General features: G+C 36.2%; 3 protein-coding genes across 4 annotated transcripts in view; all 3 read right to left on the bottom strand.

Moving 5' to 3' along the window:
• LOC115209899 lies at window positions 1-15,664 on the bottom strand. The gene is made up of 5 exons (XM_029778484.2): window positions 15,344-15,664; window positions 3,492-3,719; window positions 2,353-2,462; window positions 1,914-2,256; window positions 1-1,056 (listed from the first exon to the last, which is right to left on the bottom strand). Exons 2-5 carry the CDS (start codon window positions 3,705-3,707, stop codon window positions 85-87), a joined length of 1,641 nt encoding a protein of 546 aa, XP_029634344.1. The 5' UTR covers window positions 3,708-3,719; window positions 15,344-15,664; the 3' UTR covers window positions 1-84.
• The window catches only part of LOC115209898, a 46,865-nt gene that overhangs the window by 14,004 nt on the left and 7,475 nt on the right, over window positions 1-25,386 (bottom strand). Inside the window, exons 4-6 of the mRNA XM_036501402.1 lie at window positions 24,345-24,418; window positions 23,901-24,246; window positions 22,900-23,422 (exon numbers count right to left, since the gene is read on the bottom strand). Of these exons, the coding sequence (XP_036357295.1) occupies window positions 22,900-23,422; window positions 23,901-24,246; window positions 24,345-24,418 (943 nt within the window). The remainder of the gene's footprint in view (window positions 1-22,899; window positions 23,423-23,900; window positions 24,247-24,344; window positions 24,419-25,386) is intronic.
• Window positions 6,057-24,758, bottom strand: LOC118762596. 2 transcript variants are annotated; one of them, XM_036501405.1, is made up of 3 exons: window positions 24,747-24,758; window positions 12,873-12,879; window positions 6,057-7,038 (listed from the first exon to the last, which is right to left on the bottom strand). In XM_036501405.1, the coding sequence occupies exon 3, from the start codon at window positions 7,018-7,020 to the stop codon at window positions 6,277-6,279; it is 744 nt and encodes a 247-aa protein (XP_036357298.1). In that variant the 5' UTR covers window positions 7,021-7,038; window positions 12,873-12,879; window positions 24,747-24,758; the 3' UTR covers window positions 6,057-6,276. The 2 variants fall into 2 exon arrangements, with proteins under 2 accessions (XP_036357298.1, XP_036357297.1); XM_036501404.1 differs by lacking the exons at window positions 12,873-12,879; window positions 24,747-24,758 and adding an exon at window positions 9,925-9,970 and having other exon boundaries at window positions 6,057-7,859.

The raw sequence follows: 25,386 nt of genomic DNA on the forward strand, positions 1-25,386 counted from the left end.
TATTTCAAAGATTATTTATTACAAAATTAAAGCTCAATTTATCAGTCTGTATGTGTATGTGTGTACTGAAAACTATTTCTGATATCAAGTAAAACCATCTGTTTTATATAAACCTGTATTTTTGACATTGGTAACTTGTGTTGATGATAATGGTAATCTGTCCCCTTCTGCTGTAAAAAGTCCTACAGGATAGACACTTTCACTGCTAACACAAGTCACATTGTTGTCAATTGACTGAGTTGCTACAGTTCGAGTTAGCGGATTAGAAGAGTCTTCTCTTAAGAGTCTAGATTGAGAACACAGTTTTTCTTCACTATATGACACAGGAGATAAGTCAGAAACTGGAGAACTTTCAAATACATTAGATTTTAATTTGGGTGATGTTCCATATATCTTATTTATTGTTGCTTTGCTATTTGTGGCATCTGAAAATGGTAAGCTAAAATCTGTAGTGGACACAGCTATAGAATTCAAGGTAGTGTTCAGAGTCTGAGAACTATCTGAAACTGAACTAGATGTTGAAGCTCTTTTATTCATTTGACCATATTCGTCGTCATCAGGCCCTACAGGCTCGATTTTTACAGTGGGAAGAATAACAGAACCAAATGGAGAGTTGCTATCCTTAGTGTCCGGAGATGCAGCCTCAATCTTTTGCTCAAAGAATCTAACTGTATCTTCTTTAAGTTCTGCTAATTCATTTTGAGAAACCTCCCGCTTAATATCCTCAGTAGGAACAGCTGAAACATCAGATGGCATCTGCCTGCTATCATCAAACGCAGTGACTGTTGAAGCAATTTGCTGACGTGCTCCACTCAGAAGATGAGCATCACACATATTTTGTAAGTCTTTCATGTCTAATTGTTTTGCAATGACTTTTAGCTGTTGTAAAATATTAAGATCAAGATCTAATAGTCCAGTATATATGTATTCAACAAAAGCCATTAAAGTTTCTGTGCTTACTTCAGGAAATTTCACTTCATAAAACTGAGAAGAGATGTATGTACTAATTACTGAGAACAGTTTTGGAGATACAGCAGACAAAACTATTTTATGGACCTGAAATAAAGTAAATGATAACAGTATGTTTATAGCTTGCCAACAATAAAATGATACACACTTAAGAAACATGATTATAAAGTGGAAAAATTTACTACAAAACCTATTGACTACCAAAAGTGTCAAGCCACTGGAAGTTAATTTAAACTTCACTTATCTCAAAGAGTTATTTCATTAATGCTTTAATTAAATCAACTCCATTTACTTTTTCTGTAAAATATTCTATTCCGTATTAGTAAGCAAATGTTTCAGAAAAAGTTATTGTCAATGATGGAATCGTAAAACTAAAGGCTACACCTACTTTTGAGAAATACAGAGAGACTAGCTATTTTGACCCTTAATTCGCTCAGGTTTTGGTGGTGGTGTTGTTTTGTGTGTGTTGTCTCCTTTTCCCTCTCTTCTTTTGTTCGTCTTCTTTGCCAGGTTCTTTTTATTGTCCTCTTCTTTTTCTTATTTAAAAATTTTTTTCTTTGTCTTTATCTTCTTGAAAACTAAATTTTCCCCATATTCTTCACAATGGCAACAAAATAGTTGCCGCGAGCGACTTGCAACCCTCCTCACACCATTGCCCGCTCCATTTCCCCCCCCCCCAGTGTAAATTTTGGTGCCAATCCGACCCCATCTACCGCCACGTAAATCATTCCCATCCCAAAATGAGACAAATAACCAAGAAATCAAACAACTTTTTTGCATTTCAGCTTTTTAGATATTGAAGTAGAAGAAAGAATATCTTGATATTAAGCACATTAGACATTATGCATAAATTTTTGGACTTACAAGCAAAAGTCTTTGCTTATCATGATGATGACATTAGAAACAGTCTATAGATGTGAAAAAGTTTACAACTGTATACTTACCATCACAGTAGATGAGCCATTGCTAATACTAGCATCACATAATTTTCTACTTCTCCACATAGATGCTAGGTTAGACATCACATAACGGTGATGACTAGTAACTAGCAATTTTTGTTTCGGTAAATCTGTTTTTCTAATTATTGATTTAGATACAGTTGTTTGATTTGGATCTTTCACCAGCTTTGATTTGGATGGAGTTATTTGAAATGGTGAAGTCAACACCTGAGCTGGCTTTGTAATATTTTGCGATGCTTGTGCTAAACTTGAATCTTGCTGGACTGGCATTTTAGTTGGATGTACACATTTTGAAGTCTTTGGAGATGATAAAGCACTGTCCATTTGCCTAAAATGAAAATTTGCAATTAATTCAGAAGAAATGTATAAGAGAAAAATAGCAACTCAACAGCATTGTCAAAATACCATTTTAGTCATCACATACCATCTGTCATGTGATTGTTGATTTCTTAACATTTGATTCTGGTGTTGCTTCTTCAAGTGTTGCTCCTCAAGGTGCTGTATTTTGTTCTTTTTTTCCTGTATCATTTTTATCTGAGTGTTGAGGAAGTGAGGCATGATCAAAGAAAGAAATAAAAAGATAAAAGACTAATGAATTCATTTAAATGGAAATAATTGAGACTGTGATGAATGGATAAGTTATTTTAATGAAAATGTCAATGATAACTGAAAATTCTTGTTTATAAGGCTGACAAATAATGCTTAATTCCCATATTGAAACTTCCACTAAGAAAAAATGAAATCTGTTAGCCACATAAGTATATGGTAAATCCACAAAAGCATTCAAAATCAATCAGAACAGAGAATCTCTACAGAATTCCAAAACTGAAATGAGAATGGAGCTGCATGTTATACTTATTCTATTCTGAAATCTGACATGGTGGTAGATTGTTGTAATTTGACTTCAACATCAAATATATAGTAACTGCTGCCACAATTCACACAAGACTTTCTCTGGTAGATTTTCTGCAGAAAATTTTTCAACATTATAATTCCTGATTGAGTTTACAATTGATTTAACAGTAGCTTCATTAAATTTGTATTTTTATCATATACATTGATTCCAAAGTTATATTCAGTTTATAATGGATAGTGATTCCTCAACACTGTATAGTGTACATGATACTGTATTGCAGGTGTGTATTTCTTTGGTGCTGATAATACCAGATAATGAAGTACTGAGCACACTAAGTTACTTGACCTGCCTGCTGATGTTTATCGATTGCACAGCTCCTAAACCTGATATGGAGATTCAATGAAGCATACAAAGTATGACTGAGCCTTAATTCATGATTTTGTTCAGGTGCAAGGCGAGGCTGGCAATGGCCATGATCGGTCGGTGCCAATTCTTAATGAAAATTGTGGAGAGGCTGTAATACTAAAAGTTGACATCACAAGAAACTTCATATCATAAACCTTCTTAATACATTTATCCTACATATATCCTTGGTCGCTGAAATTAATTGCAATATTAATGACCTCGCATATAAATTCCATAAGCAGATCTTTGTTATATTTCTCCTATTGGTGTGTGATGCTTAAGAATGTATGCCTGATATCTACCTTGAGAGTTGCACGATAAGCTCTTGTCCTCTGTTTCTTAGCTTCTAATCTTGCCTGCCTTTGTTCCACTGTTTCTGTCTGCCGACGAACCAATTGTCTTTGCCTATGATTTTGTAATCTTAATTGCCTTTCTTCTGTGGTTTCCCTTTGACGTTTTTCTCTTGCCCTCCTAGCTTCTTTGGTGAGACTGCTCAGTGATGATCGTTTGGGGCGCATAATTTCATAACACTAGAAAAAAAATTTCCTTTTTTAAGAGAACATTGACACACATTTTCTAGATATCTAAAAAAAATTAGTACGATATCTTTTAATCAGAATGTTACAAACAACAAATTATACCAATAATTCTTTCCTAATTATGTCTACAGAGAACTAGTATTTATATGGAGATTGCATCTGAAATATTAGTGTATGGTCTTCACTTTATACCTTATTGCTCTTTAGAAAGGCAGTGTAAGGGATTAGGTCCCCTTGAACACTATTATAAATTCGCCACATTACTTGCGATTTCACATCATATATGCTGACTCACATTGGATTCAAAATCTGAACTGAATTTCTGTATATATATATGATGAAGCTTCTTTGCTACAATCAACACGAGAAAATAATTAAAATATGATCTTAAACCCTGCTGAGATTGACCCATACCAATTTGTGATTTTGTATCAGACTGGACTACCCATGACCCGTTGGGTCACCTGGACAGTCGGAGTTTTCTAGCAACGGATTTGTGTTTCATGGCTTTTTTTCTTCTCCAGTCTATTTTGCATGCTTTCAACGAATGTGACATATCGTAATCATGCATAAATGATTCCTTTATTCAGAAAAGGAAAGACTTCGCTGCAATTTCTTGCATGCCCTGGTATCACATAACAAGTATTTCGAGTCCTGTATCGCAAAAAGCTGTCAGTTATAGTACACACATACACACAAGAACAAGCACGCAGTTGACAAGACTTCCTCATGGAAACTAACGAATATTTTGTTTTCATTCAGTAATACAAAAGAAAAATTAAGATACAATATACTATTTCTGAGATTGTAAAATCCCACATGCGGTTAATAGAGAATACATAAAAGTATAACTATTCTTAAAGAAAACCACTGATCTGAACTTCAAACACCAATGATACAGTCATGGGTAACAGCAATGGAGAAGCCTTCCAGGTAGCAAAGGATTCCAATTCTACAGTGCTTAGATCTCATCTTTCTTTGGCAACTTCAAGGCAGCAGCACTGCCACCACCACTGTTATTGTTAAATCACCCAACTCCTAGTAGTACAGCGGTAATAGAAGATGCAGTTATCTTTCAAAATCATGATGATACATATATCAAGGAAATATAAACCTTCTGCCTAAACAATACATCCTTAACGCGAAAACCCTAACACTAACTACAAAAATTTTTGGAAACTTTTTTCAGAATCATAATCAGTGTGTGTGTGTGGCACGTAAAAAGCACCCACTACACTCACGGAGTGGTTGGCGTTAGAAAGAGCATCCAGCTGTAGAAACTGCCAGATCCGACTGGAGCTAGGTGCAGCCTTCTGGCTTCCCAGATCCGCGGTCGAACCGTCCAACCCATGCTAGCATGGAGAACGGACGCTAAACGATGACGATATATGTATATATATATACATATATATATATATATACATATGTATATATATATATATAATATATATATATATATAATACATATATATATATATATATATATAATACATATATATATATATAATATATATACATACATATATACATGTATGTATATATATGTATGTATATATATATATGCATATATCATCATCATCATCATCATCATCGTTTAACGTCCGCTTTCCATGCTAGCATGGGTTGGACGGTTCAACTGGGGTCTGGCAAGCCCGAAGGCTGCACCAGGCCAGTCAGATCTGGCAGTGTTTCTACAGCACCAGATATATGTATGTATATATATATATGCATATATATGTATGTATATATATGCATATATATGTATATATATACATATATATATACATATATATATATATATATATATATATATATCGGTGGCACGTACTGTGCTGGTGGCACGCACTGTGCCGGTGGCATGTAAAAAGCACCCACTACACTCACGGAGTGGTTGGCATTAGGAAGGGCATCCGGCCGTAGAAACATTGCCAGATCAGACTGTGTCTGGTCTGGTGCAGCCTTCTGGCTTCCCAGACCCCAGTTGAACCGTCCAACCCATGCTAGTATGGAAAGCGGACGCTAAACGATGATGATGATGATGATGATGATATATATGTATATATATCAATAATACAGTAATTGTTTCTTATCAGGAACAAAATGTTTAATAGGACTGCTATAGAAGTGCTCAATTAAATGAGACAAATATATTAAACTGTGGTTGCAGAACAAACAAATACAAGGTCATCCACGTAACATTTCATATCTCGAACATTTAATCACATAATGCTTTTTCTTTCACATAGAATATACATGTATAACATCACGGAAGATGAAACACAACTCATCAGTACAAGCATATAAGAAAATACAAGAAAAATGCGTGAATATAGTTCATCTCGGTTAAAAGTTAACGCTTAATATTTTAGCAATTAAGAAATATATATTTTTTAAAAAACATTACAACACCTAGAATAATAAAAATATAAGAAATATATAGATATATAAAAATACATATATAAGTATAGGAAGCATATAAATAAGTAATATATAATATATAAGGTCAGATAAAAGTTCATTGTTTAGAAAAATTTTTTCCGATTCAAAATTACTTTTCAGATAAGGCAAACCTATAGTTAAAAGCCAGTGTCCAAGCAAAAATGAAGAAAACATATTTACATTCCCTATGGCCATAGGGAATGTAAATACGGTGGAGGTGACTACAGCAGTTGTTTCGGGTCATAAATCTGTATGAGTAGAAGTCCATGCAGGATATTGGCTTGTTGAGATGTTCATTAAGATTTTGAGGATGTTGCTGTAGTAGACCGATGTGGTAGCCATCCTCACCGTTAATAAACAGAAGTGGGTATTGGAGTAAATCATATGATCTGTGTGTTTCACTAATTCGTTGGAGGGTGGTGTCACGTCGCCTGAGGACAATGTCTCTGGGATTGTGCTGTTCACCGTGAAGGAATACAGCTATTTCATTGCATGTGGGTGCATTGTAATGGCCTGCATGTTCCCTAGATGGTCTTTTCTGGGCATCAATGATAACATTAAAATTTGATGAATCTTCAGTTTCCAAGGTATACTTGAAGATGTGTACGTAGCTGTTTTTCTGGTGCAAAAGGTCTTGCAGTTGCATTATCAAGTGAAAGTTAGTACCTGTGGAAATGGAATTTCGTTGGGTGGCTTGCTCATGTAAATTACCTACAAAGTACAGTTGAAGGAATTGAGGATCTTGATTTTCAGCAGGTTTGAGTGATCCTATCCTATGGTAAACCTGTCCCTGAACTTTGAAAGTTGGCATAAACCCGCCTTCTTGAACAACATTAGCGCCGAAAGATGTCATTTGGAATGCACAATTGTACTTCCGGATGTTATTCAGGAAATGTAGTTGTGCCAGTGTAGAGTGACTTTAAGAGCTGTGGTGGATCCTGCAGTGGATCCATTAGTGCAACACATTGCAGGAGTTTCTCTTGACCACTTCTTAGCATTGCAGAAAGAGCAAGTGATGGACATATTGCCAATGTTCATATCTAGGTGGCAATCATAATGAAGGTTAGGGTTGTATTGGAAAGCCTTTAATAACCATCGTTAGCTGCATGGCGTTGAAAATCCTCGTCTATGAGCTCTTTGTTGAGTTGAAGTCTGCAGCATAGTACATCTCTGTTGTAAGGTGTAGGAAGCTTGCGCAGCAGCCATGTTGGCAGCATTCCTGAGCAGACGTGTAGTGCGTTCGTTTTTCTTCTCTGCAGCTTGTGCAGCAGCAGTTGAGGAAGCATCAGCAGTTCGTCGAACTTTACGCTGGAGTTCTGTTTCTGCAGCTTGTGCAGCAGCGGTTGAGGCAGCATCAGCAGTTCGTCGAACTTTACACTGGAGTTCATTTTCTGCAGCTAGCGCAGCAGCAGTTCATCGAACTTTACGCTGGAGTTCATTTTCTGCAGCTAGTGCAGCAGCAGTTCGTCGAACTTTACGCTGGAGTTCATTTTCTGCAGCTCGCACAGCAGCAGTTCGTCGAAGTTTACGCTGGTGATCTTTTTGAAGTGCTCTTGAATTGGCAGTACGTCGAGCATTTTGTGATCGTCTAATGTAAGTTTCGGCTGACGATTCATTGGCCCTCCTTGCTGATGTTCTTGCAGCTTTCGCAGTTTTGCATCCAATTGAAGAAGTCTTCCTTCGGGGCATGATCTAAAAGAAGCATGATGAAATGCAGTGAGATACACTGTGAAGTATGAAATATTAATTGAAGGGTTAGTATGTAACTGTAGAGCAGTTGAAAACTTGCAACTGCTGCGGTAATAATGAAGTGGTAGTAAGTAGAACGGTAAATGTATAAAATTAGATGATATTAGTGTTATGAAATGAAAATGAGAATGGAAACAGTTGTGAAAAGGAAGGCGAGAAAAATGGTAAGAGCAAAGGAGAAATTGTTTATGAATTGCGTTGAGAATGTTGTCGTTAGTGTGAACATGAAGTGAGGGTGTTGTTTGTCAATGTATGGCTGCTTTGTCGTATAGATTGGATAGGAAAAGGGTTAATGAAAGAGCAAGTGGATGAGTTGCTTAGGTTTGTTTAGTGGTGCTAGTGGGGCAGAAACTGCCGTTGATGCTGCATGTAAGTGTAGGAATGGTTAAAGGTAAGTTGGTAGGTCTGCAGGTCCCCAGAAAGGAAGAAGAAAAAACAGTCACGTGAAATTTAAATGCGTGCATTGGCACACATTTCAGTAATGAAAACTGAAAGAAAGTTTGAGTGTTTTTGGTCGTTGTGAAGTCTCCTGTTCCGCTAATCTTAATGTAAGAAATTGAAAAGAATTGAAAATGTAAGAAATTGACTGAAGAAATGTAAAAGATTGCTCGGCGTCCACATTACGGAAGAAGTATGGAAATATTTAGAAATAAGTGAAAATGTAAAAATGAGGAGTAGGGACAGGGAATTGAAAATGATTGCATAATTGGAATGTCCGTGATGGGAAACATATGAATCCACTGGAAAAGAAAGAAAGAAGGGTTTGAGGGTTGATATGCAGGTGTGCTTATAAACATTAACCAATGTGGCTGTTATTTGTAGCATGTCATGCTACCAGTGGACAAGTATTTGCGAGAAGCCATTACGTGGTAGCAGCACGTGCAAGAAATAGCAGTGAAATATTTCATATTTTCTTAGTGAAATGAGTGTATGAATGATTGTAGGTAAGTTAGTAGGTCTGCATGCCTGCATTATTGAAGAAGTGCAGAAGTATCGATAAACTTTATTGCGTGCGCCAGCATACGTTTCAGTAAGGAGAAGGGGGAAAAGTGGGAGTGTTTTCGCTCAGGATCAAGTACCGTGTTACCCTGTTCTTAATGAAAGAAATTCAAAAGAAATTAAAATGTAAGAAATTGATTGAAGAAATGTAAAAGATTGCTCGGCGCCCGCATTATGGAAAAAGTATGGAATTATTTGGAAAGATGTGAAAATGTATAAAGGAGGAGTATGAACAGGGAATTGAAAATGATTGCATAATTGGAATGTCCGTGATGGGAAACATGAGTCCGCTGGAAAAGAAAGAAAGAGAAACTGTGGGAGTTTATATGCAGGTGTACTTATAAACATTAACCAATGTGGCTGTTATTTGTAGCACGTCGTGCTACCAGTGAACAGGTATTTGCGAGAAGCCGTTACATGGTAGAATCACGTGCTAGAAATAGCAGTGAAATGTTTCATATTTCGTTATTGAAATGTGTGTAGGAATGATTGTAGGTAAGTTAGTGGGTCTGCAGGCCCGCATAATTAAAGAAGGGCAAAAATATAGGGAACGCGTTTCAATAAGGAGAACGGGAAAGACTGGGAGTGTTTTCGCTTGGTAGGAAGTACCGTGTTCCCCTATTTTTAATGATGAAGTTGAAAAGAAATGAAACGGTAATAAATTGACTGCAGAAATGTAAAAGATTGCTGGGCACCCGCATTAGGGAAGAAGTATGGAATTATTTTGAAAGAAATGAACATGTAAAAATGAGGAGTGAATTGAAAATGATTGCATAATTGGAATGCCCTTAACGGAAAATATGAATCCGCTGCAAAAGAAAGAAAAGTGTTTGGAATTGATATGCAGGTGTACTTGTAAACATTAACGGATTTGGTTGGTATTTGTAACACGTCATGGTACCAGCGAACAGCTATTTGTGTAAATCCGTTATGTGGTAGCAGCATGTGATAGAAATAGCAGTGAAATGTTTTATATTGATGCAATTTACAAAGAAGAAATGTTACATACCGATATCCGGAAAATGAATGAATGTGCTTTAGTTGATCAGTCTTGCTTTGATAGAGCAATGGTGAGAATGAGAAAATGAGAGAAATAGTAATACGAAAGGACAGAGTGATTATGAATCGTGTTGCAAATATTATTTGGCTGGAAATGAATTCTGTCATATTTATAAGAAAGCAGAGAGCTAGAAGGATGAAGGTATCAGTGGTGTGGGGTTGTTTGAATTGTCCGGACACTATGAAGGTTAGAGGTGAAGTGGATGACAATATAATTCACTTGATAAGGTAGCATCTGGTAAATATCTGTTACCATGGCTGGAAACGAATTTTGTCGTATTTATAAGAAAGCAGACAGTTAGAAGGATGAAGGTATTAGTGGTGGTATAGTGGTGTGGGGTCGTTTGAATTGTCCATACGCTATGAAGGTTAGAGGTGAAGTGGATGACAATATACTTCACTTGATAAGGTAGCATGTGGTAAATATCTGTTACCATCATCCATTGTCCTGTAGTGAGAAGTAAGTTTTATTTCCCTATGTTGAGAATGAAATGAGAATGAGATGTAAGGGGACAATGTTTTTGAGATTCCGGTTTGAATGTAAGGAAGGTTTGAAAGTGTTCCCAACAGTTATTAGTTGTAGTGGTAGAGTGTTTATGCCGAATATGTACGTATGCAAGTATATATATGTATGTGTGCCTGTATATATGTACAAAATCCACTGAGAAGGCTTTTGTTGGTCTGAGGCTACAGCAGAAGACACATACCAAGTCACCACACAGTGGGACTGAACCCAGGACCATGTGTTTGGAACGTAGTTTGTTACCACACAGCCACACCTGCCCCTATGTATGTGTGTGTGTGCTTACATGTGTATGGGTAGATATATTATGCATGTATATATGTGTATATATATGTGTACATATTACATGTACATCTATATATATACATGTACACATAAAATACAAAATACAAAGTTATATCTTGATATCGCTAGTGATAACAATACTCAAAATATATAACAGACTGGAATTGTAGGCCCGTGTCTTGCAATTTCGATCAATTGGATCTTGTCCTCCCTCTTGTATAGAAGTGTGGCTACAATCCAGCCTACCTCTACTTCTGGGGGTGGGGGTGGCATTTTAAATTTTTATCCAGGACGTCCTACGTCCCAGATATAAAGGTAAAAATAAAATATTTCCACTTTGCAAGGTTTGAGTCAAGTACTCTCTTGCACACTCCGTTGACTCGAACCTTGCTTCTATTGTGGCGAATTTACCGCCTCTGGTTAGATATCTTTCATAGTTGCACCACTTTTCGATGGTGCTTTCCTCCAGGTGTTCAAATCTTTTATTTTTCTCTATATTGTATACTTTATAGACAATAGTCTTTTCATTAATTTAATTTTTTATTTCGTTTGGTGGTGTTATCCTAGATTCACCGTCTTTGTCGGTGATCAATCCGTATTTCTTCCATTTTAATTTCAATGAGTTTGTGCCCGCAGATGGCTGCAGCGAAATTCATTTTTGGACTTTCTTCTATCGAAGGCATTCTAATGAAAATGCTTCCGTGTAAATGGTGAAAATATTGTCAATTTCCCCAAACAGGGACACAATTCAATTTTTAAACAATAACCAAAGCTCCTTCTCCCAAAGGGGGAGGGTTACAGTTTACAATTATTCAACAAATGCAACACAACAATGTTTCCTTTACGAGGAACCAACAAACGTGATAACAATAGTTAAACAGTAATAATAATAACAACAAACCTTACGATGAGTCAGAAAGCAGTAAGCAGTTGAAGTTCTTTATGTATAAGAAATAAACCAATAGGAGCGGCTGTTCGAGAAAACAGATATTACATACAGCCAAACTTCATATAGATACTTAATGCTTGCTAATTAGCAGATAATCTAATGTAAAAGCCGTGGTAAAGGGTATTGCACACCTCCATCTGGACTATTCCATTTCTGCATGCTAATTTTATTTTTAATTTATTCCCATTCATGTGAAACCACTTATTCAAGTTCAAGTCATTGATGCAATTTTATACCAATTGCTATTTTTACTTTTGTTATGTTACGATTATATTATACTTTAGTTTGATTTTAATTATTACTTACTACATATAATTCAATTGTTATTATTATCTCTAATTTTTATTGTTAAAGTGAAAGTAACTGACATAAAATAGAGAAATGTTTTTGTTTCACTTTTAACACGTAATACTGAAATAGTGGAGAAGATATGATATTGCTATGGGCTCGCTCTAGGCAAGAAGTTGGACATTTTTTTTGCCCATGAAACTACATGGACCCTAAGTAAGGCATGTGTAAAATTTGAATGAAATTGGTTGTGTAGTTCTCAAGTTTTAGGGAATCGTAGTGGAGAAGATATGATATTGTTGTGGGCTCGCCCTAGACAAAAAGTTAAAAATTTTTGTCGTCGACACTCCCTGGACCCTAAGTAAGGCGTGTGTAAAATTTGAATGAAATTAGTTGTGCAGTTCTCAAGTTTTAGGGAAACACACAGACAGATAGACACACATTCTCAGTTTTATATATATAGAGATATGTATACTAGCAGTATCACCTGGTGTTGCTTGGGTTTGTTTTGACCCTTTAGAATTGGAATTTTTGAAAAGTAAAAAAATTGCATTATGCAACTTGTTATTCTCTTCAAGTGAACATTTTTCCAGTTGAAATACACTGAAAAATGGTGACACAGCTGTCAAAAATCATAAAAAATAGGGATTTCATAGAAAAAAAGCACCTTTTGATGTAAATAATTTTTGGTGTTATCAGTTGTGGTGTGCAAGAGAGACGTTTGCGCTGGTATGGGCATGTGGCGAGAATGGATGAAGATAGTTGTGTGAAAAAGTGCCACACCCTAGCGGTTGAGGGAACCTGTGGAAGAGGCAGACCCAGGAAAACCTGGGACGAGGTGGTTAAGCACGACCTTCGAACTTTAGGTCTCACTGAGGAAATGACTAGAGACTGAGACCTCTGGAAGTGTGCTGTGCGCGAGAAGACCCGGCAGGACAAGTGAGACCATAACCCGTGGCCTTCTACATGGGATGGAGCCAGCCTATGTATGCATACCTTCCCTTCTTGGGACACAAAACTCTACTTGTGAAGACCTGTTGAGGCAAGTGAGGATCTGAATAGAAATCGATCAATAGAAATTGCAGATGTGTTACCAGTGCTGGTGGCATGTAAGAGAACCATCCGATCGTGGCCGTTGCCAGCGCCGCCCCGACTGGCCTAGTGCCGGTGGCATGTAAAAAGCACCATCCGTTCGTGTCCGTTGCCAGCCTCGATGGCCCCCGTGCCGGTGGCACATAAAAAGCACCATCCGTTCGTGGCCGTTTGCCAGCTCTGTCTGGCACCTGTGTGGGTGGCATGTAAAAAGCACCCACTACACTCATGGAGTGGTTGGCGTTAGGAAGGGCATCCAGCCCTAGAAACACTGCCAGATCTGACTAGGCCTGATGAAGCCTTCCGGCTTCACAGACCCCAGTTGAACTGTCCGACCCATGCTAGCATGGAAAACGGACGCTAAACGATGATGATGATGATGATGGTCCAATTTGAATTTTATCTTCTACAGAATGAAGAGCAAGCCTTCTTCTATTATACTCTCAATTTTGGTCAACTTGTGCTGCAGGGTCTCGAAGGAAATAGTGTTATTTGAAGGCTACCAAACCTGCCACACACAGACAACTTCAGCTTTATATATATAGATTTCTCAACGGGGATTTCAGGGAGTTGCTGGCGATATATTGTGATGATCAAAAATCCGGCCTGCTAAAATTTGGTTAAAGTGATTCAAACTGCAGACTCAACGCAAAATGGTCACATTTAATTCAAAGTGTTAAAAATGTTATGAAAACAATTGGTATGTGTTCACAAAGTCCAAACAATTGATACGAAAAACCCTCCAGGCTACATCCCAAAAATTCATTTCTTGGCCGAATTTCTACAATTTTTACGGTGATTCATTTTTATAACTTGATTTTTTTATTTTTCATGCAATTTACGCATGCTTGCACGCGTGGTGAACACAGTTCACGTCAAACAGCTGACTGAGTAAAGTTCACTATTCAATGCATGGGATAAGGCCTAAACAAACACATTATCGATTTTTGCAATTGTGAGATGAATTTTGGAACAGAAATAGCGCGGATCAATTTTCATTCGCCTAAACTTTAAGTGACCCATTTTTGGTGGTTCTAGGAGGAGATGTGCTGGGAAGTTAAACACACAGACACACAAGTTGAGTTTTATATATTTTATATATATAGGTGTATATATATATATGATTTTATATATATGTAGGTGCAGGGGTGGCTGTGTGGTAAGTAGCTTGCTTACCAACCACATGGTTCCGGGTTCATTCCCACTGCGTGGCACCTTGTGAGTGGATTTGGTAGACGGGAACTGAAAGAAGCCCGTCGTATATATATATGTGTGTGTGTGTGTGTGTGTGTGTATATATATATATATATATGTATGTATATATAACTAGTGACGTAACTTCGGTATACGTACCGGAAGTACCGGATACATTTCAAGAAAGTGTTTTTTTTCATATGGGGGGGGGTAGGATTAGGGTTAAGAGTTTGTGTTAGGGTTAGGGGTGGGAGAAAAAGGTTTCTGTTATCTTGATAAATGTAAACAAAGCCATGATGAAGCTTCTTTGCTAGAGTCAACATGAGAAAATAAGTACAATATGATTTTAAACAATGCCAAGATCGACCCATATAAGTTCGATTCCAACTTCTTGGATTTACATCAAATGTGCAAATATTTTTTTTTTATTTAGCACAAAGATAATTGGATATTTTGACGATATTTCATTTTAGATGCGTTCTTTAGTTAAGGAATTCAAATTCTGAGTATTTGCATTTTAACCTAATCTTGTGATTACTGCTCGTTTAGTTTGTCAACAGATTGGAACGATTGGGTACTTTACTCATTTTGAAGTCTGAAAATACACTATATATTTTCGTGTTTCATTGAAGTACGTTGATAAAACTATTGTTATTAATTTTTGTTTTTATAAAGTCCCTAAGGCTTCGTATTTTATTACCAGAAAGTTTGTTATAAGAAACAATTCGATTACAGAGTTTTTCTTTGCTAATATTTTAAAAAACGTATTGTGCGTAATGCCGAGTTTTTCTAGATTTTCTATGCATTATATATAATTAAGATATAGCATCACATCTATGTGAAAGATAGTTACATGATATAAATATTATTCACTAAAGCACGGCAGGCATGATTAACCAGTCATGGCAAGTAAAAAATATGGATGACTCGGAGGAAACAAAAGAATTATGCTATTTAAAATGTGAAAATAACACAACCACATTAAACGATTTTCGAGTATTTCATAATAGCAAAGTGAAGGAAATAAATTAAACCTACCCGAGAAGGGACAACAGTCGCTGAAATACTCGTTTTCCGTGACTCCAGGTTCGATAACTCTTCTTACTTACTGAATTAGCTTTTTCAACAAACCTCGGATAAACTTCAATGATGATGATATCGCCGCTGAGCAAAGCTTCAAATTTCTATAAAATATTATTTAATGTTTATGGATTTGAAATTATTTATATTTAAGTAAATATTTATATTCGAGTAAACGAAACCATGAAAATTGGGTGTAATTACGTAGTGTAATCTTTGAAAAAGCAGAAATGATATTATTAACCAGCCCTTGATGCAGACCAATATATCTAGTTATTTGACGCTATAAAAACCTGACGGGATCTTTTCCTTTTGATAGGGAGATCGATAAATTAATTTTTTAAACTAAACACTTTCAAACTTCGGATACTGGTAGAATGTGTCATATAGAACATCTTTTACTCTTAGCGTTGTTGAGAAAAGTTCGTAATTTCGAAGTTATTTCATGTTAAATTTGTCCTGACAAACAGCAGCAGTAATTTTATTCAACTCAACAGACGACAACTTTAATACGAAATAACTTCATAAATAGAAACTTTTCTCAGCAAAGCGAACAGTAAAAGATGTTCTATATGACACGTTCTACCTGTATACGAAGTTTCAAAGTGTTTAGTTAAAGAAAGTTAATTAATCGAGCTGCCCATGAAAAGGAAAAGATCCAGTGAAGGACACTTTGAATGGTGTTGTCCTTGGGTACAGTATGTCTATCCTTTGCCAAACTGTTACATTACAGGGGCATAAACACACCAGCAATGGATGTCAAGCGATGTTGTGGGGACAAAGACACACACACATACAATGGGTTTCTTTCAGTTTCTGTCAACCAAATCCACTCACAAGGCTTTGGTCAGCCCAAGGCTATAGTAGAAGATATTTGCCCAAGGTGACACAGAGTGAAACTGAACCTACAAACATGTGGTTTAGAAGCAAGATTCTTATCACGTACTGACACCTGTGTATCCTTCACATAGTTCTCAGGGAGATTCAGTATGACACAGAATGCAACGAGGCTTGCCCTTTTGAATAAAGAATTTGTGGCGAAAATCTTTTCCAAGGGGGTGGGGAAAGGACTTCGGAAAATTCACAAGATCCAAGTTTTTCCCTAATTACTGTATATATGTGTGTGTGTGTATATATATATATATATATATATATGTGTGTGTGTGTGTGTGTGTGTGTGTATTTACTCTTTTAATTGTTTCAGTCATTTAACTGCAACCATGCTGAAGCACCGCCATTAGTCGAGCTAATCAACCCTGGGACTTAGTCTTTGTAAGCCTAGCACTTATTCTATCAGTCTCTTTTGCCAAACTGCTAAGTGACAGGGACATAAACACACCAGCATCGGTTGTCAAGCAAACACAGACACACAAACATACACACACACATATATATACATATATACAACAGGCTTCTTTCAGTTTCCGTCTACGAAATCCACTCACAAGGCTTTGGTCAGCCCGAGGCTATAGTAGAAGACACTTGCCCAAGGTGCTATGCAGTGGGATTAAACCTGGTAAGCAAGCTACTTACCACACTGCCATTCCTGCACCTATATATATGTGTGTGTGTGTGTGTGTGTGTGTATATATATATATATTATATATATATATATATGTGTGTGTGTGTGTGTGTGTGTGTGTATTTACTCTTTTAATTGTTTCAGTCATTTAACTGCAACCATGCTGAAGCACCGCCATTAGTCGAGCTAATCAACCCTGGGACTTAGTCTTTGTAAGCCTAGCACTTATTCTATCAGTCTCTTTTGCCAAACTGCTAAGTGACAGGGACATAAACACACCAGCATCGGTTGTCAAGCAAACACAGACACACAAACATACACACACACATATATATACATATATACAACAGGCTTCTTTCAGTTTCCGTCTACGAAATCCACTCACAAGGCTTTGGTCAGCCCGAGGCTATAGTAGAAGACACTTGCCCAAGGTGCTATGCAGTGGGATTAAACCTGGTAAGCAAGCTACTTACCACACTGCCATTCCTGCACCTATATATATGTGTGTGTGTGTGTGTGTGTGTGTATATATATATATATTATATATATATATATATATATATGTGTGTGTGTGTGTGTGTGTATTTACTCTTTTAATTGTTTCAGTCATTTAACTGCAACCATGCTGAAGCACCGCCATTAGTCGAGCTAATCAACCCTGGGACTTAGTCTTTGTAAGCCTAGCACTTATTCTATCAGTCTCTTTTGCCAAACTGCTAAGTGACAGGGACATAAACACACCAGCATCGGTTGTCAAGCAAACACAGACACACAAACATACACACACACATATATATACATATATACAACAGGCTTCTTTCAGTTTCCGTCTACGAAATCCACTCACAAGGCTTTGGTCAGCCCGAGGCTATAGTAGAAGACACTTGCCCAAGGTGCTATGCAGTGGGATTAAACCTGGTAAGCAAGCTACTTACCACACTGCCATTCCTGCACCTATATATATGTGTGTGTGTGTGTGTGTGTATGTACATATATGTATATATATATATATATATATATATATATATATATATATATATAGATAGATAGATAGAGAAAGAGAGAAAGTAATAACGAGTGAATGAGAATGACGACGAAGGGTTAAAAAAGCATAAAAATAATTGAAAATAAAATAAAATTGAAGCCAAAACATTAAAAATTATTGAAAGTGGATAGAAATAAGCACTATGTAGTGTAGTAATACTACGCTAGCGTATCTTTAGAAAGTTGAATGTGATTTCGGAATATAAAGAGAAAAAATTTGGATCTTGGCAATTTTCCGAAGTCCTCTCCCCACCTCAAAATTTTCTGCACAAATTACATTATAGTCACAATGTATGCCATTTGAAAGGGATTTATATAAAAATTTCATTGCAAAAACCCCATTTCCTAAAAGTTATGAGGGAAAACTCAGATTTTGTGAATTTTCCGAAGTCCTATCCCCACCCCCTTGGAAAAGATTTTCCCCACAAATTTCTTTATAATCATAATGTATGCCCTTTGACTGGTATTTCTATAAACTTTCATTGAAAAATTCCCATTTTCCTAAAAGTTATGAGGGAAAAGCTCGGATCTTGTGAATTTTCCGAAATCCTCTCCCCACCCTCCTGTTGCTTTACGCACATTTTTTTTCATATTCGTTTCTTCGTTTCCTACACATTGTTTTACACCCATTCCAGTATTTTATATTTTGATTTTCATTCCTGGGACAAGATGTATCTATTAACCGTAAGTTTTATTTGCCTGTCGTGGTAATGAAATGAGAATAAGATGTAAGGGGACAATGTTTTTGAGATTCCGGTTTGAAAGCATGTCTGAAAGGGTTCCCAACAGTTATTAGTAGCAGTGGTAGAGTGTTTATGACAAATATGTATGTATGCATGTATATATATGAAGTTATAGTTTTACTATAATAGTGAAAGTATTAAACTGAAAGTAACTCACATTGCAATACAGAGATATTGTTTCACTTTTGACACGTAATACTGAAATAGAGTAAGAGATTGCTCTGGCCTTGCATTAGGCAAGAAGTTCAAAATTTTTTGGGCCCATGATATTGCAAAGACTGTAAGTAAGATTCTTCAATGGTAGGCACAGTGTCAACTAATTATGAATTTATACATGTGCAAACATTGTAATTTGCCATATTACCTTACTACACTATTTGTTGTTTGACAGTAATTTGACTTCTCATGGAGATATATGGGAGAGCCTGATATCAAGTTTTACCTCAGTACTTGTTGATTCAATATGGTATTTGTATTCAATTCTGTTCATGAACTGGTGCAATAGCTCTGTGAATAAATCAAATAAGTCAAAACCAATCTGAACGAAAACATCTCCGTACAGTTTTGACACATCTGTCTTTGTGGTTGTTTGACCTATTAGAAATGCTACCGTATTAAAAGGAATATAACTCTGTATAATGTAGTTCTAAATATATTTGAAAGTAAAAGTGCTTGGAATAAACACAGACCTTCCCATTTTGGTTAATTCAAAATCATCATCATTTAACATCCAATCTCCATGTTGGCATGAGTTGGACTGCAAACTGGCAAGCCACAATGCTGCACCAGGCTCCAATTTGATCTGGCAAGGTTTCTACAGCTGGATGCCATCCTAACACCAACCACTCCAAGATTGTAGTGGGTGCTTTCTATCTGCCACCGGCATGGGAGCCAGTCAGGCGGCACTGGCATCGACCGTGTTCAGATGGTGCCTTGAATGTGCCACCAGCACAGGAGCCAGTGGAGGGCACTGGTATCAACTGCATTCAGATGGTGCTTTTACACCCCGCTGGCACGGAGAGCAAGTCACACAGCGTTGGCATCAACCCATGCTTGAATGGTGCTTATTCAGTTTCCTTATGTGTTTAGTCACAGTGGGTCTATCAGCAGTGTCTCTGTGAACAGGGAGCTATGTCACTGATGATATTCCAATCCAATAAAGATCTGAAATTTGTCCAATTGATATTTTCTTTTCTATCCACAAAAATATTGTGGATATATATAGAGAGGTTGCTTACATCTGTCTATTATGTAAAATTTTTGCTAAAGATATTTCAAATATCTAAGAATCATTGTCAATGTCTTAAATGTATACACATACTGATCTAACCTAAGGGCGAATATTTAGTAACACAAAGAACTATTTTCCAAGGCATGTGCCACTAAACTTTAATATACTCAATAACAATAAAAATATTTCTGTACATGTGTCGCCGGTGTGATGTCTTCCTTGAGCTGAAGACAATGGAAAGAGCATAAATTGCATTGTGATTTTCAACACAAAGATATTTAGTTTTATCATAAACAAACTGGCTATCATTATTACTGTAAACGTTGGAAAAGATATTTACACCATATGACCCACTGGAATGATTTGGTTAATTCCTGCAGCTAGGTAGTTTAGCTGAATAGTCATTGACATTGCCAGCCATTGGTCTTAATGCTACACTGCTTGCAGCCAACTGGTTTTAAAATGTGCACCTTTACAGCTTGCCAGTGGCAAAAAAAGGCTCTATTTATAGCTATATCTTTCAAAGAGAAAACAGTGCTAGATGGAATTGTGAATAAGAACCTGTTTTACAAAATATTTGAGTGGTCAGTTCCTTAATGACATCATCAATAACTGCACAAATCATATTCATATAGTTGTTTTTGCATCAGATACAGTGATCCGCATTCAATTTCTAAGTGTGTTCGGACTGCCAAATATTCCTTCAACTTTGTAGTACAGAACAGCATTCAAATAAAACACTGCTGACGCTAGCAATTTATTGAGTAAATCAAACTCTTAGATGTCATATAAACTCTGGTATTATTTTGTTTGGCTGATTATTCTAATAAAGTCAAAAATTTACAGAAAGGAGCCCATGAGACTAATTTAAAAATCCTTAAATAAAGCATCTCCCCAGTAATCTTTCAACTACCCTTGACAAAAATGAAGAAGCTGACCAAGTTTTTAATGATACTCATATTGATGATTGCCCATTTACAGAGACAGAGTACGTGAGAGCATGGACATTCCTAAAGACTGGTGAGAGCTGTGGTAAAGACGGAGTAGTTCTTAGAGTACTGGACTATGCTTTAGTCGACAGCATTATATTAAGTTACCTCAAAAGCAGAGAGGGATCTATTTCAGTTCCATTCTTAGCAAAAACTGTAACAGAATGTATGTCAACCATTTTCAGCCTGTTAAAACCTCTGCTAGGGTTTCAGCAGAACAAATTTCAAGAGAAACAGACAGCCATAAACATATCTTGGTGCTGAGTAGGATCATCAAACAAGTGAGGAACAGAAAGCTCTTAATAATCATGAGTTTCATTGGTTTTAAGAATGTATTTCTTACACTTCATTGACGAAAACTTGTCTGTATTCTGAAAAGACAATCCTGAGAATCTAGCGCAAGCGACCAAGTCATGCATGAAGGCTCAAGTGAAGATCAACTTGCTCGACAGTGAAATGAATGTCTCCAACATCTACACCACTTATGTAGCGGGGAGATAGTCATGTTCCCTCCCTCTCTATTACTTAAACGTATTATTGAAAATTATGTAGAGAAGCACTGCAGCCAAGAAATGGAATTCATTATGAGTCAGATATTAGTTGTTAATCTTGGTTGTGTCAAAATCACACGTCCCTGAAATATTGCTGAGCAAGCTTGTAAAATCCTGCTTGCAGTTAATACAGAATACATAAAAGTATAACTATTCTTAAAGAAAACCACTGATCTGAACTTCAAACACCAATGATACAGTCATGGGTAACAGCAATGGAGAAGCCTTCCAGGTAGCAAAGGATTCCAATTCTACAGTGCTTAGATCTCATCTTTCTTTGGCGACTTCAAGGCAGCAGCACTGCTACCACCACTGTTATTGTTAAATCACCCAACTCCTAGTAGTACAAAGGTAATAAATGAGGATAACAACAGGTTACATCTAGCAGCAGTAGTCAACAAACAACAAGTTTATGTCAACAATATTGAAATTTATCAACAATTTATCACAAGACAGAAAACTCTTCTGTATTTTTCATTAGAAAATAAAACAAGGCAGGTATTTCAAAGATTATTTATTACAAAATTAAAGCTCAATTTATTTGTGTGTGTGTGTGTACTGAAAACTATTTCTGATATCAAGTAAGACCATCTGTTTTATATAAACCTGTATTTTTGACATTGGTAACTTGTGTTGATGATAATGGTAATCTGTCCCCTTCTGCTGTAAAAAGTCCTACAGGATAGACACTTTCACTGCTACCATAAGTCACATTGTTGTCAATTAACGGAGTTGTTATTGTTTGATTTAGTGGTTTAGAAGGGTCTTCTTTTATGAGTCTAGATTGAGAACACAGTTTTTCTTCACTATATGACACAGGAGATAAGTCAGAAACTGGAGAACTTTCAAATACATTAGATTTTAATTTGGGTGATGTTCCATATATCTTATTTATTGTTGCTTTGCTATTTGTGTTATCTGAAAATGGTAAGCTAAAATCTGTAGTGGATATAGCTATAGAATTCAAAGGAGTGTTTAGCGCCTGAGAACTATCAGAAACTGAACTAGATGTGCAAGCTCTTTTATTCATTTGACCATATTTATCATCAGGTCCTACAGGCTCGATTTTTACAGTGGGAAGGATAACTGAACCAAATGGAGAGTTGCCACTGTTAGTGTCCAGAGATGCAGCCTCAAACTCTCGCTTAACGGTTCTGACTGTACCTTCTTTAAGCTGTGCTAATTCATTCTGGGAAATCTGCTTAATATCCTCTGTAGGAACAGTTGAAACAGAAGATGGCATCTGCCTGGTATCATCAAACGCAGTGACTGTTGAAGTAAGTAGCTGACATGCTCCACTTGTTGTTGCTTTGCTATTTGTGGTATCTGAAAATGGTAAGCTAAAATCTGTAGTGGATACAGTTATAGAATTCAAAGGAGTGTTTAGTGCCTGAGAACTATCTGAAACTGAACTAGATGTGCAAGCTCTTTTATTCATTTGACCATATTTGTCATCATCAGGTCCTACAGGCTCGATTTTTACAGTGGGAAGAATAACAGAACCAAATGGAGAGTTGCCACCGTTAGTGTCCAGAGATGCAGCCTCAAACTCTTGCTTAATGGTTCTGACTGTACCTTCTTTAAGCTGTGCTAATTCATTCTGAGAAATCTCCTGCTTAATATCCTCAGTAGGAACAGCTGAAACATCAGATGGCATCTGCCTGGTATCATCAAACGCAGTGACTGTCGAAGCAAGTTGCTGATGTGCTCCACTTTGAAGATGAGCATCACACATATTTTGTAAATCTTTCATGTCTAATTGTTTTGCAATGACTTTTAGCTGTTGTAAAATATTAAGATCAAGATCTAATAGTCCAGTATACATGTATTCAGTAAAAGCCATTAAAGTTTCTGTGCTTACTTCAGGAAATTTCACTTCATAAAACTGAGAAGAGATGCATGTACTAATTACTGAGAACAGTTTTGGAGACACAGCAGACAAGACTATTTTATGGACCTGAAATATAGTAAATGATAACAGTATGTTTACAGCTTGCCAACAATACATTGATAGACACTTAAGAATCATGTTCATAAAATAGAAAAATGTAAGTTTGTTTTTCCAACTCTTACAAAAGCAATTGACTACCAAAAGTCTTAAGTCTCTGGAAGTTGATTTTAAACTTCATTCATTTCAAAGCGTTTCTTTTTCTGTAAAATATTCTATTTTATATTAGTAAACAAATGTTTCAGTAAAAGCTATTTTCAAGGATTGAATCATAAAATTTTCTGATAATAATAAAACTTAAAGCATATCAGTATTTATATATAACTTGATAAAGGCTACACCTACCTTTAAGAAATATAGAGGGAAGCAGAAGAAAGAATAGCTTGATATTAAGCACATTAGAAATTAAGCATAATTTTTTAATTATCATGATAATGACATTGGAAACAGTTGATAAATGTGAAAAAGTTTACAACTGTATACTTACCATCACAGTAGACGAGCCATTGCTAATACTGGCATCACATAATTTTCTACTTCTCCACATAGATGCTAGGTTAGACATGACAGAATGTTCATGACTAGTAACTAGCAATTTTTGTTTCGGTAAATCTGTTTTTCTAATTATTGATTTAGATACAGTTGTTTGATTTGGATCTTTCACCAGCTTTGATTTGGATGGAGTTATTTCAAATGGTGAAGTCAACACTTGAGCTGGTTTTGTAATATTTTGCGATGCTTGTGCTAAACTTGAATCTTGCTGGACTGGCGTTTTAGTAGTTAGTTGTACACATTTTGAAATCTTTGGAGTTGGTAAAGCACTGTCCATTTGCCTAAAATGAAAATGTGCAATTCATTGAGAAGAAATATATATAAGAGAAAAACAATAACTCAATAGTATTGTCAAAATACCATTTTAGTCATCACATACCATCTGTCATGTGATTGTTGATTTCTTAACCTTTGATTCTTCACGTGTTGCTCCCCAATGTGCTCTACCTTGTTCTGTTTTTTTATGTATCATTTTCATTTGAGTGTTGAGGAAGTGAGGCATGATCAAACAAAGAAATAAAGATTTCAGTTAAGTGGAAATAATTTGGACAGTGATGAATAAATAAATTATGTTAATGAAAATGTCAATGATAACTAAAAATTCTTGTTTGTAAGACTAACAAATAATACTGAATTCCCATATTGAAACTTCCACTAAGGAAAAATGGAATCTGTTAGGCACATAAGTATACGGCAAATCCCAAAAGCATTAAAATCAACATGAACAGAGAATCTCTACAGAATTCTAAAACTGAAATGAGAATGGAGCTGGATGTTATACTTATCCTATTCTGAAATCTGACATGATGGTAACATGTAATTTGTCTTCAACATCAAATATATAGTAACTGCTGCCACAATTCACACAGATTTTCTATGGTAGCTTTTACCCAGAAAGGTTTTCAAAATTGTAATTCCTGACTGAATTTATAATTCATTTGACAGTAGTGTCATTACATTTGTATTTTTATCACATACATTGATTCCAAAATTATACTCAATTGACATGGATAGCGATCCCTCAACACTGTATAGTATTTAACTCATTCTTAATGAAAATTGTGGAGTGGCTACAATACTAAAAGTTTACATCACAAGAAACTTCATATCATGAGGCTTCTTAATACATTTATCCTACATGTATCTTTGGTTTCTGAAATTAACTGCAATATCAATGACCTTCCAAACAAATTCTGGAAGCAAATGTTTGTTCTATTTCTCCTATATGTGTGTGATGCTTAAGAAGGTATACCTGATTTATCTACCTTGAGAGCTGCAAGATGAGTTTTACTCCACCATTTCTGAGCTTCTAATCTTGCCTGCCTTTGTTCTGCTGTTTCTGCCAGCAAACTTTGGCTTTGGTAAGGAATCAATGGCACTAGACGTGCTAGGATTGAGCTGAAAATTTACACACCTATAGA

Source organism: Octopus sinensis, linkage group LG3 (assembly GCF_006345805.1).
Source record: "Octopus sinensis linkage group LG3, ASM634580v1, whole genome shotgun sequence".
Lineage (NCBI taxonomy): Eukaryota > Metazoa > Mollusca > Cephalopoda > Octopoda > Octopodidae > Octopus > Octopus sinensis.

Bases quoted from the DNA above. Each gene is read 5' to 3' on its own strand.
- LOC115209899 (XM_029778484.2), bottom strand. From the start codon at position 3,707: ATGCGCCCCAAACGATCATCACTGAGCAGTCTCACCAAAGAAGCTAGG. The intron at 2,257-2,352 runs GTATGTGATGAC...TTTTCATTTTAG, and splicing joins CAACAATCACATGACAGATG to GCAAATGGACAGTGCTTTAT. The intron at 1,057-1,913 runs GTAAGTATACAG...ACTTTATTTCAG, and splicing joins ATGGCTCATCTACTGTGATG to GTCCATAAAATAGTTTTGTC.
- LOC118762596 (XM_036501405.1), bottom strand. From the start codon at position 7,020: ATGACATCTTTCGGCGCTAATGTTGTTCAAGAAGGCGGGTTTATGCCA.